At 39.3% G+C, this 13,307-nt stretch overlaps 1 protein-coding gene across 1 annotated transcript in view; it reads right to left on the bottom strand.

Annotated features, from left to right (window-relative positions):
* SMYD3 (SET and MYND domain containing 3) overlaps positions 1 to 13,307 on the bottom strand; it is a 405,116-nt gene that overhangs the window by 22,529 nt on the left and 369,280 nt on the right. The window contains exon 11 of the mRNA XM_044419352.1: positions 4,005 to 4,113. Within this exon, the coding sequence (XP_044275287.1) occupies positions 4,005 to 4,113 (109 nt within the window). The remainder of the gene's footprint in view (positions 1 to 4,004; positions 4,114 to 13,307) is intronic.

The raw sequence follows: 13,307 nt of genomic DNA, 5'->3' as shown, positions 1-13,307 counted from the left end.
TAGGGGGTTAGGCATGCCTAAGAAGAGGATACAAGAGCCTTCCAAACTCAAGCATTCAAAAATGGGTGTTGCTTTCTTGCAAGAAATTCACCTTTTTGTAGACAATAAGGACATCCTTTGCCAAGATTGGTGGGGGGGGGGAGGTTCATTTAACTCCAAGAAAATTAAATATGTGACTATATTAATACATTAAAAGGCACAAATAACAGTCGCATGAACAGAATCAAATGTGTTGGGCCCGGGGTGGGATTGCTTACCCTGTAATGCTAGATCCTTTTTCAAAAATCTGCAAAATTCAACGAATTAAAAAGGGGCAGTTTAAGACCAGAGTTTATCTTTAACTCCTACATCCTATAAGTCATCCTACAAGCAATTTCAGACACTCAATTCTTCCCATCGGAATTTGGGCCCATGAAGCTGTATGCAAGCACAATTCTAGCACTGCACAATATGCTGTTACTGCTCAGAGGCCATGCTGCACCTTCCAATTGCCTGGCTCTGTAGAACTTCAGCTGGCACGTGGTAGTCCTAACTCTTGTCTTAAACTGGCAGGTTTTGGGATACTTGATTATGTCTATGTGAATATATATATATATTAAATGAAAACACACATGCAAGGATTGAACCACTGAGCTAAATATTGCAATATTACAATGACAGCATATAGATGCCATAATGAAGTTGTTCTTGTTTTCCTCCATTTGATGCGCAGCTATCGCTGGACCCATGGTTCTCTAGTGATTTAAGGATTTTTTTAAAATTAAAAACCACCTTGAGCATGCAAATATGACCCAGGACATGCTATGATAACCCACATAATTTCTTGCCCAAGAATAAGAAGCCTCATTAGGTACTTGCAGTGAATGCGTCTCTGAGTGCAAATAAAGACCCCATATATTGGCTTGTGCTGATTTGCATTGGGCTTGTACAGGGTACCGAACATCAGAGATGCATGTAGCGGCATGCAAATGTGCTGCTGCGCCACTCGGTCATGATGAAAGGAAGAAGCAAACTCCGTCATGCTGATGTGCTACAAAGCAAAGGGCAGGGTAGTGGGGAAATCATTTCTGTTTCTCCTTTGTCCGTTGATTAAAGTGAATGCCTGTTAGAGACAGCAAAGGAAGGACAAATGCCTCAAAAGCCACACTCATTTGACTTTCATCACACATGCAGTTAATAATACCCAGGGTAAGCTGGGGGGGAAAAAAACCTTTTCAAATGTGGCATTGTCAGAAAGAGTTAGGCATATTTTGATGGAGAAGGGTTTGATGTTTCTATTCCTTTGTTTTACTCAGCAGGGAATTGATATCAATGGGATATCTGCCAGGCTGTAAGCTCTCGAATTTTCAGCAATGAATTTATCAATTTGTATTTGCTTAGAATGCATCTTCGCACAGTTCAGTCCCTGTAGGCTTCTTGATTTGCTAGCTTTCTATGTGCAGCCTGCACACAAGTTATATTCTTATTTTATATGTTTCTTTCCATTTCAAGAAGAAATCTGCACCTCCTCCATTTTGTATCACCTAAATAACCTTTGGAAGCCATGGGGAAAAGAAATAATATGGAATATAAAGCCGCTTCCACATGTGTGTGCAAGTTTGTACGAGAGAAAACCATGGGGATTTGTGTTGCTATTTAAGATTTCTGAAATAAGCATTTAGCTAGTCACTTCCATCTGTGAATATAAGCCACCTTGAGAAGAGCAGAAGAGGAAGTATATAGAAATATTTTAAGAAGTAAATGAATGGAGCACCACAGCCTAGCATCTTCTGGACCCATGATTCTAAAATAGCAGGTCAGTCGCAGTCAATGATTGTGGGGGTGCTGTGGGGGCACCTTGCAGGACCTGGACATCATTACTGGTTTATTTAATTTAAAACACATCACCCCACGTTTGCTCCTAGAATTTCAAGGCAACTAAGAAGAATAAAATTTCCAAAAATAACACTTCTCACATGCCCAATGCCTCCATAAAAATATGTCTTCACTGAGTTCTAGAAGGTCACTGATGAGGAAATGAGATGGGCATCCCTTGGAAAGAAGTTTCAGGGCACAGGAGCAGCCACCAAAAAGACCCTCTTTTGGCCCAACTAAACATATTCTGAGGCTGCTAATATTCCACTTAGAGAGCACTTGTGCTATTTAATAGCAAACAAAGAAACAGTAGAGAGGGTGTGTTGCAGTGATTAGGGTGCTGGACTGGGATTCAGAAGATCTGGGTTCTAGTCCTCCTTGGCTGTGATGTTCCTGGATGACTTTGGTGACTGCCAGCCTATCCTATTTCACAGAGTTGAGGAGGAGAACTTTGTAAGCCACTCTTAGTTCCAAGAGGCAGAAATGTTGAATATAAATATAATAAAAATACTGTTTTATAAAAGGGGGATAAAACATGTAGTAAATAAATGCCATAAGGCCCATAACAAAAAATCTGACAATTGGCATATGAATCATTCTCTGATATAAATACTGAACCAGTTCAACTGAATTTTAAAATCCTTGTTGGACCTACAACCTCAGAAGTGAAGGTCATGCTGGAACTTAGGAAACAACATGTACACGTTAAATAGATTCAGCTGGTGAAGGGCAGAATGTCGCTGTCACAATGCTGTCCAGTTCTTTAGAGTCTGCTGTGTATGTGCATTGACAAATGTGCGGCAGGTACCTTGCACCTTGTGGACGCATCACAAATTCATGAGAAGTTTAGAATATGCCAGCAGCTAGACAAAATGGATTTAGGTCCTGGCATGCAATTGAGCTGATGTATCAAAGCACATTAATCATGTAAAACAAGTGCATGTTACTATATAAAAATAAAACATATATAAAAGATAAAGATAAATAAACATAAAGCATAACCCTTTCTCAAAATGCTATAAACATTCTTACTTGGCTGTGTTTTAAACCCAGTCATTAAAAATGATTATTTATGATTAATTAATAATGATTAATTTCTGACAGTAGTATATTGGCAGATTTTTGTTCAAAGGATTGTAGTGATGCCGTAGTCACTCCTTTGGTTAGAATTTTAATGAAATAAATAAAGTGACTGCCAGATAAATATAATGCAAGGAAGTCCATCCAGGTTTATAAACCAGAAGGTACCGAAGAAGAGGTCCTCGTAATAATGAACACATGTGCATTAAGATCCTGATTCTGCTTGCAAGTCATAATGGTATTAATTCTGATCAGATCTTTTATGGAGATAAACTCTTCTCATCATTCTCCCTGCCACCCCGCAAATGTTTGATTAGGATTTTCTTGCAATCCTGAAAAATGCAGTGCAGCCACTGCTACTTTCTGCTTTGCTCTCCATGACTTTTACAAGACTCTGAATTAAAACTACCAAAATTCTCTGTGCACAGTTCCAATGGACAGATCTTTAAGATGGAGCCTTGCTAAATGTCAACTCAAATATATCAGTTGAAAATCATATTTTAGGCATCAGTCCGTGTTAAGATTTTGATTTTTCCTTTTTTGTGTCAAAAGCCCATGTTCCAGATGAGTTTTATACTCATCATATGCTGGAAGACAAGGTCTTCCCTATGACCACCCACATCTCTCTTTTCACCTACTCTGTATCTTATCTTTCTCACTCAGCTTGATGCAGGACATGATCAATTTTTAAAAAGTGGGATGAGAACCGACTAAGGCACTGAAATAGTCTTTCATTCATTCAGCTTAATAGGTATTTGCCATTCAAGGTTAAGGGGTGATTAATGATACCCCCCCCCCCAGCTATTGAACAGTAATTACCAACAACTGATATTAAAGGAAGTCACCCCTGGAAACTATGTAAGCTGCAGTGACCCATCACCTAACTTTGCAGTCATTGCCTAAGGAGCTGGTGTAGATCAAAAGAGGAGGGGTGTTAGTGGATGGGATTTAAAAAGTGGGGTGAGCTAAAAAGGTGTGGAAAATACTTGCGTTGATGGTAGTAGATTGGCAGAGATGATTGCAGGGATAAAGAAAGGAAAAATAGATGGACCATCATGGGCAAAACTGACCTGCTTCAAGGTGTCCAGGGCCTGAGAAAACATGTCTTGGCTGTACTGCAATTTGGCCACTCTCATCATCTGCACAGCCCTCAAAGGATGGAAGCCGGTATAATAAAACCTAGAAGCATGGAGGAGAGAAAATGATTGCATCTTTGTTAGCTCTCACCTTCACAGTTCTGGCCTCAGTGGAGGGCTATTAGGGTGGGTCTGCAAAGCCATTGTGAATTTTAATAAGGTATTCAGAGGAAAATTAGCTACACTGCGGGGGAGTGTGAAATACTGAGGGGAATTAACAAATTATTATTTTCGTCCCTATAGAATGGCTTTTACATTATCCTGTTAGAAAGTGGCAGGGATGGGATTAAGCCACATACCCAGTTAGACAATACAATAGCTCCAACTGCACTTAGTGTTAAACAAAGCAGCTTTCAGATTCAGTAGCACCGAGACAATTTCATTTTCACAGGAGGTTTTTCAGTGTGGCGCCTGCCTCTATTCCTTCGCAGAGACTGGCGTGGGAGTCGAGGCATGCTTGGGGAAACACATCCACAACTGTGACTTGGAGGGTGACTTCAGTTTTACATTTCCTTAGCCATTCTTTGAATGCGTGAACGGATACAGTTTTGCAGCATCTCAATGAGCTATCCCCAGACTGGCCCTCAAAGATGCACAATATCTCCTGTCATCCCCAGCCAGCATGGCCCGGGTTGCGGAAGTCAAATCCAAGCCATCAGACCCAAGCAAACTAGCCCATGCATGCAAGTGTAGCAGCAGGGCTGAGAGCAAAATCTAGGAACTCTCCAGACTAAATTTTACCTCAGCCATGAATTCAGTGATTGGCTTGAGACAACAGCAGTTTCTCAGCCTCTCATTTACAATGCAGGCACAATAATACCAGCCAACCTTACAGGGGCACCGTTAAAGATCTCTGAGATAGTGAACACCATAAAGCTGTTAGATAAAATGTCAATAGCACCCTATAATGAAAGATGGCAATCATTACTCATTTTCTGGGTCCTATATGACAGCCAGCCCCACTGGCTGTGCAATTTCATTCTAAGACAATATTCAGAAGCTAAGCAGAGCAAGTATTCATGCATACTTTAGCTTCGGGCAATGCTCTAAAAGCATGGAGGTCCAGGATGGATGTAACGTTTTATGCTTTCCTTCCCACTAATTTGATGAGGCCACTACTCCCCATTAACTGCATTGCCATTAGTACTGATTTACACTCCCAGAGATGAAGACTGAGCTAGGCTGCTTGTTTGCAGCAGAAGAAACACACTGGAAATGTCAATGTTTTAAAGTCAATCACTCTGTTGTTGCAAGATTTGTATGATGGTCTAAACTATTCAGGTGGCACCCAGCAGAGGGAAACAGCACATTTGACCAAACATCAATACATTTTTCTTGGCAACTCCTCATGCTATTTCTCTTCTTCCATGCCAAAAAAGATCTTCCAGTTAGAGCAGCAAGAAGCAGCTGAAATACACGCTATACTGTTATCAGCCCTTTTCCACAAAATTAAACAGAACTGAAATACTTTAACTGGGCCATGTCAAAGTAATGCCAGTGGCCCATACCTCCTATTTTTGTTTATCCATACAGAGGGGTCTGATTCTATACACAGGAAGAGGGCTGAAGTCACAAATGATTTCCCCTGCTTAGTTACATAGCATGAATGATACATCAGCAATATGGTGGAAGGTCATATTAACAACCTTTGGAAATGTCCTTGCTTCTAGTTTTTCATGCTATGATATCTTACGATTGTTCATTTTACCCTGTGGGAAGCCTCTCACTGCTTCAAGCTGATCCACTCAGGGATGTCCATCACTTGACAACCGCAAAATTAAGTACTGAGCTGTTGACTTTTATTGCATTTGTTTATTACATTTTATTCTGCCCATAGCTGAAACTCTCACAACAATTAAAACCATAAAATACAGCATTATAGAACATAATACACAACTTTTAAATGTGTATTATGACAGTATAAAACCAAAAATGACAGTCTAAAACCAACATTAAAAAGTAGTAGCAGTGTAAAAATTTAAAATATCATATTTAAAGACAACAGAAACTGACAGACTAATATGTCTGGGAAGACCTATACCTGGCCCCAAAATGTATGCTCAGGCCAGGTAAGCCTGTCTGAGAAAGGATTCTAGAAGTGTGGTGCTTAGTAGTATCTTGCCTCATTTCACTTCATTTGCTTTCTCTTTCCCAATAACATGGAGTGCTAGATGTTATGATAAACAACCCAGGGGCAGATTTTTCCTGGGCTGTTTAGTTACAGTTGAAACAATCAAGCTATCAGGATCCAGCATGCTTGTTCACTCCTGCTCATTTAAAAAAAAACCCTGGGATGTCATGAGCTACTACAACCAATACTTTTCAACTGATATTCAGCTGCATATCATGGGAGTTGCAAACCATAAAGTGTTGACTAATGACATGATGAAAATATATGTCTAAACTAACTGTTTGTGGTATGAATACTGAAGTGAAATGGGTCCATTTCAGTGATTCCTCCATGTGAACTCTAACTCTGCTGCCCTACCCTTGACATTGCTGCACATTTCTAGCCCTGCCCTGTGGAATATCTACTAAGCTGAGCATACACATGTAAATGCTTGACAGTATAGTGGGCCTAATTGCATGGAGCTGCTACTTATGTACACATTGGTGATCCTTCTCAGTTATCCTGCTCCTTGTGCAGATTTTGTGGCCAAAGCTGGTAAGATCTTATGCCATCACTCTCCATATATTTACTGCAGACAGGGAAGAATGACTGAATGGAACTGAGATCACCTTGGGAGTGTTAAACAAGAACCTCAGCAGAAATGGTGGTACACATTATCCTTGAGAACCACAGAACTGAAAGACAGAATCATACAAGATTTGGAAGGGTCCAGTAAGGCCACTGGGTCCAAACCCCTGAAGAAAGGAAAACTCAGCAATTCACAATAGCAAAACTATCAAAGTTAAGATCTAATGGTGCCAGTGGTTTAGCAAGTGCAAGAGGATCTGCCCTTGGTAAGGATGGTGGATGAGGATAGTTTGTGAATGATCAAGAAAAGAACTACCTACGCTTGTCAACCTTTTTCCTGATGGAGACTTATGCTGGCTACACAATTTGTGCCTGTTAGGTGGTCATTAAAAACTGTAGGCTCTATATCCTCAACAGGGGTAGTGAACCTGTAGTTGTGGCTTCAAGCCTAATTCCAAATGCCTGTGCATGTATTTAGTTCAGATCCTGTCAAGAGTGATTTGCCCTTTCCCTGGTAATCCTCTGCATAGGACAGAAAGCAGAAAGCAAAAGGAGAGAAAGGGAAATGGCAGAATGAGAAATCAAAGAGCTCCCAGCTTTGGAAAGATCTTCCAAGGGAAGTTCAGCTGCTGTCCATATTGCTAAATTTTGGTACAAGGCTAGTTTCCTCAGGCTTTCAATGTTTTTTAAAGCATTTTAGTAATTTAAGGATTTGTGTTATTACACTAATCCCTAAAATATGTTTAATATTTGATGCTCAGTTTAGTTAAAATGACATGTTTATTAGTATTATATCATGGATCGCTTCCATTGAGATTCTATTTGCATTGGGGAGATGCACCAAACTCAGAGTTCGAACTCTGATGTTGGAACATACTTCAAAGATCAGAGCTGAGACTCCAAATAATTCTATGGCTATCTAGGGTCGTAGGATTGAACTGCCTAGTAAACAAATACATTTGTAGTGCCTCAGAAAAAGCAGAACAATTGTCTGCATGACCTCTATTACTTTACTAAAATCCATGTGACTGGCTTGCAAAGCCAGAAGGCCTCAGAAATATCTTTTTTTTTAATAGTAAGTTTTATTCAAAATAACCCTAAAACCAAGGAAAACTAAAAACAACATCAATCATCAGAAACATCGGACCTGCTGGGTCAGCCCCCACATTTTTTCTATTTATGATAACTTAAAAACATATCTAAATCTATACGAAGTCCCATTTCTCTAGACAATAATAAAAAGAGTCCCAAGTTTGATAGAAATCAGTATCTTCTTTCTCCTTCAATGACAAAGTCAATCTGTCAATTTCTGCACAATCCAAGATCTTTTTTAGGATCAGTTCATCGGTGGGTGGTTCTTCACTTTTCCAGTGTTGGGCAAATGCAATCCTCGCCACAGTAATTACATGTAAGAAAGGCCTCAGAAATATCTATGATTGCTGCAAGGAAGAAGTACAGCATGGCAGTGTGGACTCTTTCTCCAGCAATGGAGATTGGACCATCGCCTGCTTTGCCCGTCTGCTGCCTCCAATGGGATGCTGCCACTGAAGCGATAAATTTGTCATGCAGAGCCTCTCCTTTACTTACACAACAGTTCTATTGAGTCTTGTTTAATAATTGCATCCAATTCCTAAGGTAATCAGAGTCTGTGAAGATTTAGGAATATGGTATATGATACCAGAGGAAGCAGTAAGTAATTAAGCAATGTCAGGCAGACAACCAAAACCACACACAGCCATAAACTAAAGAGAGGGGAAATTTAAGAGGTGAAGGTAAAGGAAGCGAGCATGAAACTGAGAGCACTGAGTACATAAATATTTACAAAGCTATTTTATCGAACTGATTTATGTACTGGTCTTATGCATGTGTTTAGTTGCTTTTCACAAGCTTTAAAGCTGACATGTAAAATAGCGGTTTAGTATTGCGTTCTGTAATAAATCTGTACAATTATTGGAACATCTTTTGTCTGGGTACACTTGCTGGAGCACCTTTTTCAGTGAATTTGTACAATAGGCAGTCTTTGGGAAGAGATTTGAGGGGAAATAGGCAGAGTGGTTCAGTTGGTTCCATTTATGTTTAGGGCTCTACTACTGAAAGTTCAGCCACTCAGTGACCCTCAATTCAGAGGGATGGAAGAGTGGCTGGTAGCCAAGGCCAGTGGAGCTGGGCTGTTACACAGATCTAGGATGGATAAGTGTCCCAACCACCAAGCAGGGGGCTGCACTTTCTGTTTTCACTTGACACAGGGCCCAGCTAAGGTGGCACAGCATAGTGCCACTTCCAGTTTGGCTGGGTGCAACACCAAGGACTCTCCTACTTTACAGACTTCTTACAGCAGAAGAAAATATGGCTCTCAGCCTCAATTCAAGTTTGACCCTGTTGAGTCTGAAGTAGTGAGCTTTATCTTAAACCTTGGTGACCATTGTGCAAACAGCACAGCCCAAATTGCCTTGCATTGGCAAAAAGGTTTCTAGAGCATCTACTCACTGTGGAGTTCAGTCACATTGTTCTCAGCACCCCTGGACATTGTTGGCATGATCCTGCGTAACAGTATACAGAACTTCAGTTTTGCTTCCAAGAGTCCTACTGCAGTTTTGACGGAAAGCAAGCGGCTTGACCTCCATGCAATGTTGCCTTTCTCTTGTGTAAGTAACATCAGCTGTTTCCTCAGTTAGAAAAGTGACAAGGCCTAGTTCTGTCTCTTATACTTGTGCACTCATGAGATTTTTCCCTCATCTGTTTTTATTTTATCTATAATTTTAAAACATCATATCCCATCTTTCCTCCCCAGAGCCATAAATGTAAAAATCAAAATATCCTTACAATTTAAAATGAAGCCAGTAAAAATTAAAACATGGTTTCATTGTCAATATACTATGAAGTGTTGTCTATATTGCAGCCAGGGTCTTAACACAACTCAGCAAAACATGTGTACCAAGCACTAAACTATGTTAATATATAGCCCTCATGTTTCTCACAGAATTATTATAAATGTTGATTTTTTAACACACAAAACTGGATTGCATATTCACCTTGTTACTCTCCATGGCAATCAACATTACTGGATTTTTTTCCTTCTTGCTTTTGAAAGAATTTGCTCATTTACTTAGCTTGAAATGCAGCTCTTGTGCATTCATTTTCTTGTGTATTTTCATTCTAAGAGAGTATAAAAAGAAGAGGACTCAAGCCTTCAAGGTAGGCAATACATGTCTTTAAAATCCAGCATCTTACAGCTCTCCTCACAGAATCTTCTCTTTGTGTTGCTTTCCAAGCTAAGTAATTAAGTTTTTTTATCCTCTTGTGAGTTTAGATTAAAAAGTTAATACAGAGTAAAGAAAATGACAATCGTTTCCAGTTCCTCACAATTTAAAATAAGTTAATTGATGCATGCTATTCAGTCTAAACCATTTGCAAAGTAACATTTGTGCCTCCACCTTCAGCTTGGTGGAATTTGAAACAAACATGATTAGGAAGCCTTGAAATTGCTGTTATTAGTGAAAAGAAAAAGAGGACCCCAGTGTCAGAAAGACTATAAAAGTTTTAGTTATATACTTCCATAAAAAATTAAGAAAGCCAATGAAGAGGCATATAGCAGGGTATTTTTAATCCATTACAGACAATGATACCAGACTACAGGAAGAATTATAAGTTTACATTGAATAATGCTGTCATTATCAAAGAAATTGCAATCCTATGTAAAATAGCCTCTATCTCCCAGCATGCCCCACTTCTCCCAGCATGCCCCAGCCAGCTGGCACCCTTGGTCAGTGAAGGCTGGATACTACTGTAGTTAATGAGATTATTCTTGGGAAATAATGAGGGAATTTGCTCCAATTGTCAGTTCACATCCCACCATTCAAGAGTGCCTTTTTTTCCATTCATGCACCCATGCATCAGCTCATACAATCTTCCTACACCCTCTGCTTTTAGCATGGCTGACTGCGCATACCACCATCCACAACAAACATGCAGTTTTATCTGAAAATTTACTGGGGAGCCTTGAGCTTTTAAAAACTGACAAGTAGAATTTATCAGATGGCGAGTGAGGTACAAAGCAAATCAAGGCAAGATGCACGGAGTGTCACTGCTCAAAAGCTCTGTTCGCCCACCTGGACTGTATACCAGTCTCTATGTGCCCCTCTATGTGCAATAGGGCAATGGGTTTTTCTTAGCCTCACAGCTGTATGCATAATGTAAAAAGCAGAGTGTTTGTACACCTGATCCCTGAGATCCCTCCAATATGCCTTTTGACATATATTGGTGGATCTCAGAAATCAAGCCATCCTGGTTGTGAACTACATCTGGAATATTTCAAAGAGATAGAAACTACTGAAATGAGAAGTTTTGTTATACTGGCACTTCAGTCCTTAAGACAGGCCATAGCAACTGCTGCTTGGCTAACAATCAGAGGTACACTCATTTAGTTGGGATATAGAATATCATGCATGGAGGTACCAGGGGAAGGTGTTTACATTCCGTTCTACAAAACTTGGCATATCACACATAGTTGCCATTTTGCTTCCATAAGCTCAAGTGCAGTTCTAACATAATGCTCATATTACCAAAGCAGATAAACAACAGTCTCAGAAAATTATGCTATCTTATAGGGTATAGAGTATATTATACTGTTAAATGTAGGTTGTGGCAGCCAGCTTAAAATAGGATCAGTCTGGGTTGTGTGTCTGGGCAGCAGGCGGGAGAGAGAAATACTAAAGCAGGATAAAAGAAAAGGGTGGAAAGAAAGTCAAGTAAAAGGAAGATGTACACTAGCAACAATGTAATTTTGTGACAATAACCTTGGCATTCATTATCTTCTCTGACAGCAAATCAATGCCTGGCTGTGGCTACAAGACATCCATATTTAATTCTAAGTGTGCTATACTCCTTCGAAGTCCAGTTCCAAGACCAGCATCAGAAATGGACGAGACAAACCCTTCTGAGAGTAGTCCCTGCACATAATTTTGGAAGCAAACTCAAGGATTAGCCTTTCCCTGTGTTCTTCAATAGGGAGATTAAATACAGCACCATTAGAGGCATGCAGTTGAAAACAGTGAATGTTTATGGGCAGCAATGGTCCACTGATCTGATATCCTAATATGCAAAGCAAAAAGTGGATAGAAGCAGCTACAAAGCTTCATAAAGCAGGACCAATCTATACACTTTCGATTTAAACTATCTTTGATATGAAAGCATCTCATAATTCTGCACTGTGGAGATGGCTATTTTTCCGTACGTTCCAGAGGAAAGCTCCAAACAATATTTTAGATACTATTTTCATTCCTGCAGAATCATAGATAGAATGAAGCAAAAACATTACCCTATTGTTTGTAATTCCGGAATTCTTCTTATCCCTCTTTTTCAAATAGACATCAAAATTACATTTAACATATAATTCCCATGTGTGGAGCAAATGATATTGTTCCTACTGAAGATATTCCTTATTTATGATGATATGAGCAATTTACCCATTTCTTATTTTGAGTTCTATTAAACAGTTCCATAATTTCAGATACACAAAAATGGTTTATGTTTTTTCTTAAGTCAGCAGATAAAATAGAGTTAGCTCAGCTTTTTATTGTTATTTTTCTATTTTTTAACTACATGTATGAATTCTTTCTACATCTGGTCCATGGACATTCTAGTTCCAAACCACATAATGTGATTTGTCTTCATTCTTTTTGGTGCTTTCAAATGATGATATATAGTTTAACTAAACCTTAAATCTCTGTTAACAGAAGAATGACTCCTGCTATTTATATTTTCCAATTAAGCAATTTATACTCCATAATTAAAAGTCCAGTATCATTGTACCACTGGATAATGAATGAGGTTTGTCTCATATAGAAATATTCCTCAACTGGGACTATGTTCAGTCCGCCCTCCCCTATAATACTGTTTATTCTTATGCAAACCTCAGGGGTCTCCCAGGCCGGTTGTGACCTTCCATTTGTCTGTGCCTAGCTTTGTTTTGGCTACATAAACAATGGTATTATTGTCTGAACATCAAATACAAAGGAAATGTTGAAAATGTACATGAGTTCCACATTGGCCAGCATCATGCATTTGACTGTAGGCTATGAAAGTGCATGGGCTCCATTTACATACAAGATTTTCCCCTTGAAATGAGGTGTTCATGGAATTATCTTGTCAAGTTAATTTTGGTCAAGCTAATTTTGACCTTTTTCATGCTCTGTAGCTGCTACAGACACCACATGTAATTCACTGATTTTTTTGGAAGTGCAGCTCATTTGTGGGCAGGTGGCTGCAGTTGTTCACCAGTCTTTGAGGAGGCGCATGAAAACTGCTCCTCTATAACAAAACCATATTTTATGTTATGTTTATATAACAGTTCAGAATCCCTTTATTTGGCATCTAGACTCTTCTTTGTGGTCATTGTGTTATTCAACCAGATTTGTGCTTTTTTACTGTAATCTTTATTTTCTCAAAGTTGGAAACCCCTTGGAGGATGTGGCATACCCTCCTTAAACAAACTAGATGCACTTGGTTAACAGGACCAGTCTATTTTTCCAGAGGTTTTA

Source organism: Varanus komodoensis, unplaced genomic scaffold, assembly GCF_004798865.1.
Source record: "Varanus komodoensis strain SLA01 unplaced genomic scaffold, ASM479886v1 scaffold1, whole genome shotgun sequence".
In the NCBI taxonomy this organism is placed as follows: Eukaryota; Metazoa; Chordata; class Lepidosauria; order Squamata; family Varanidae; genus Varanus; species Varanus komodoensis.
Note: the sequence above shows the minus strand (reverse complement) of the source record. Positions and strands in the feature narration are given on the sequence as shown.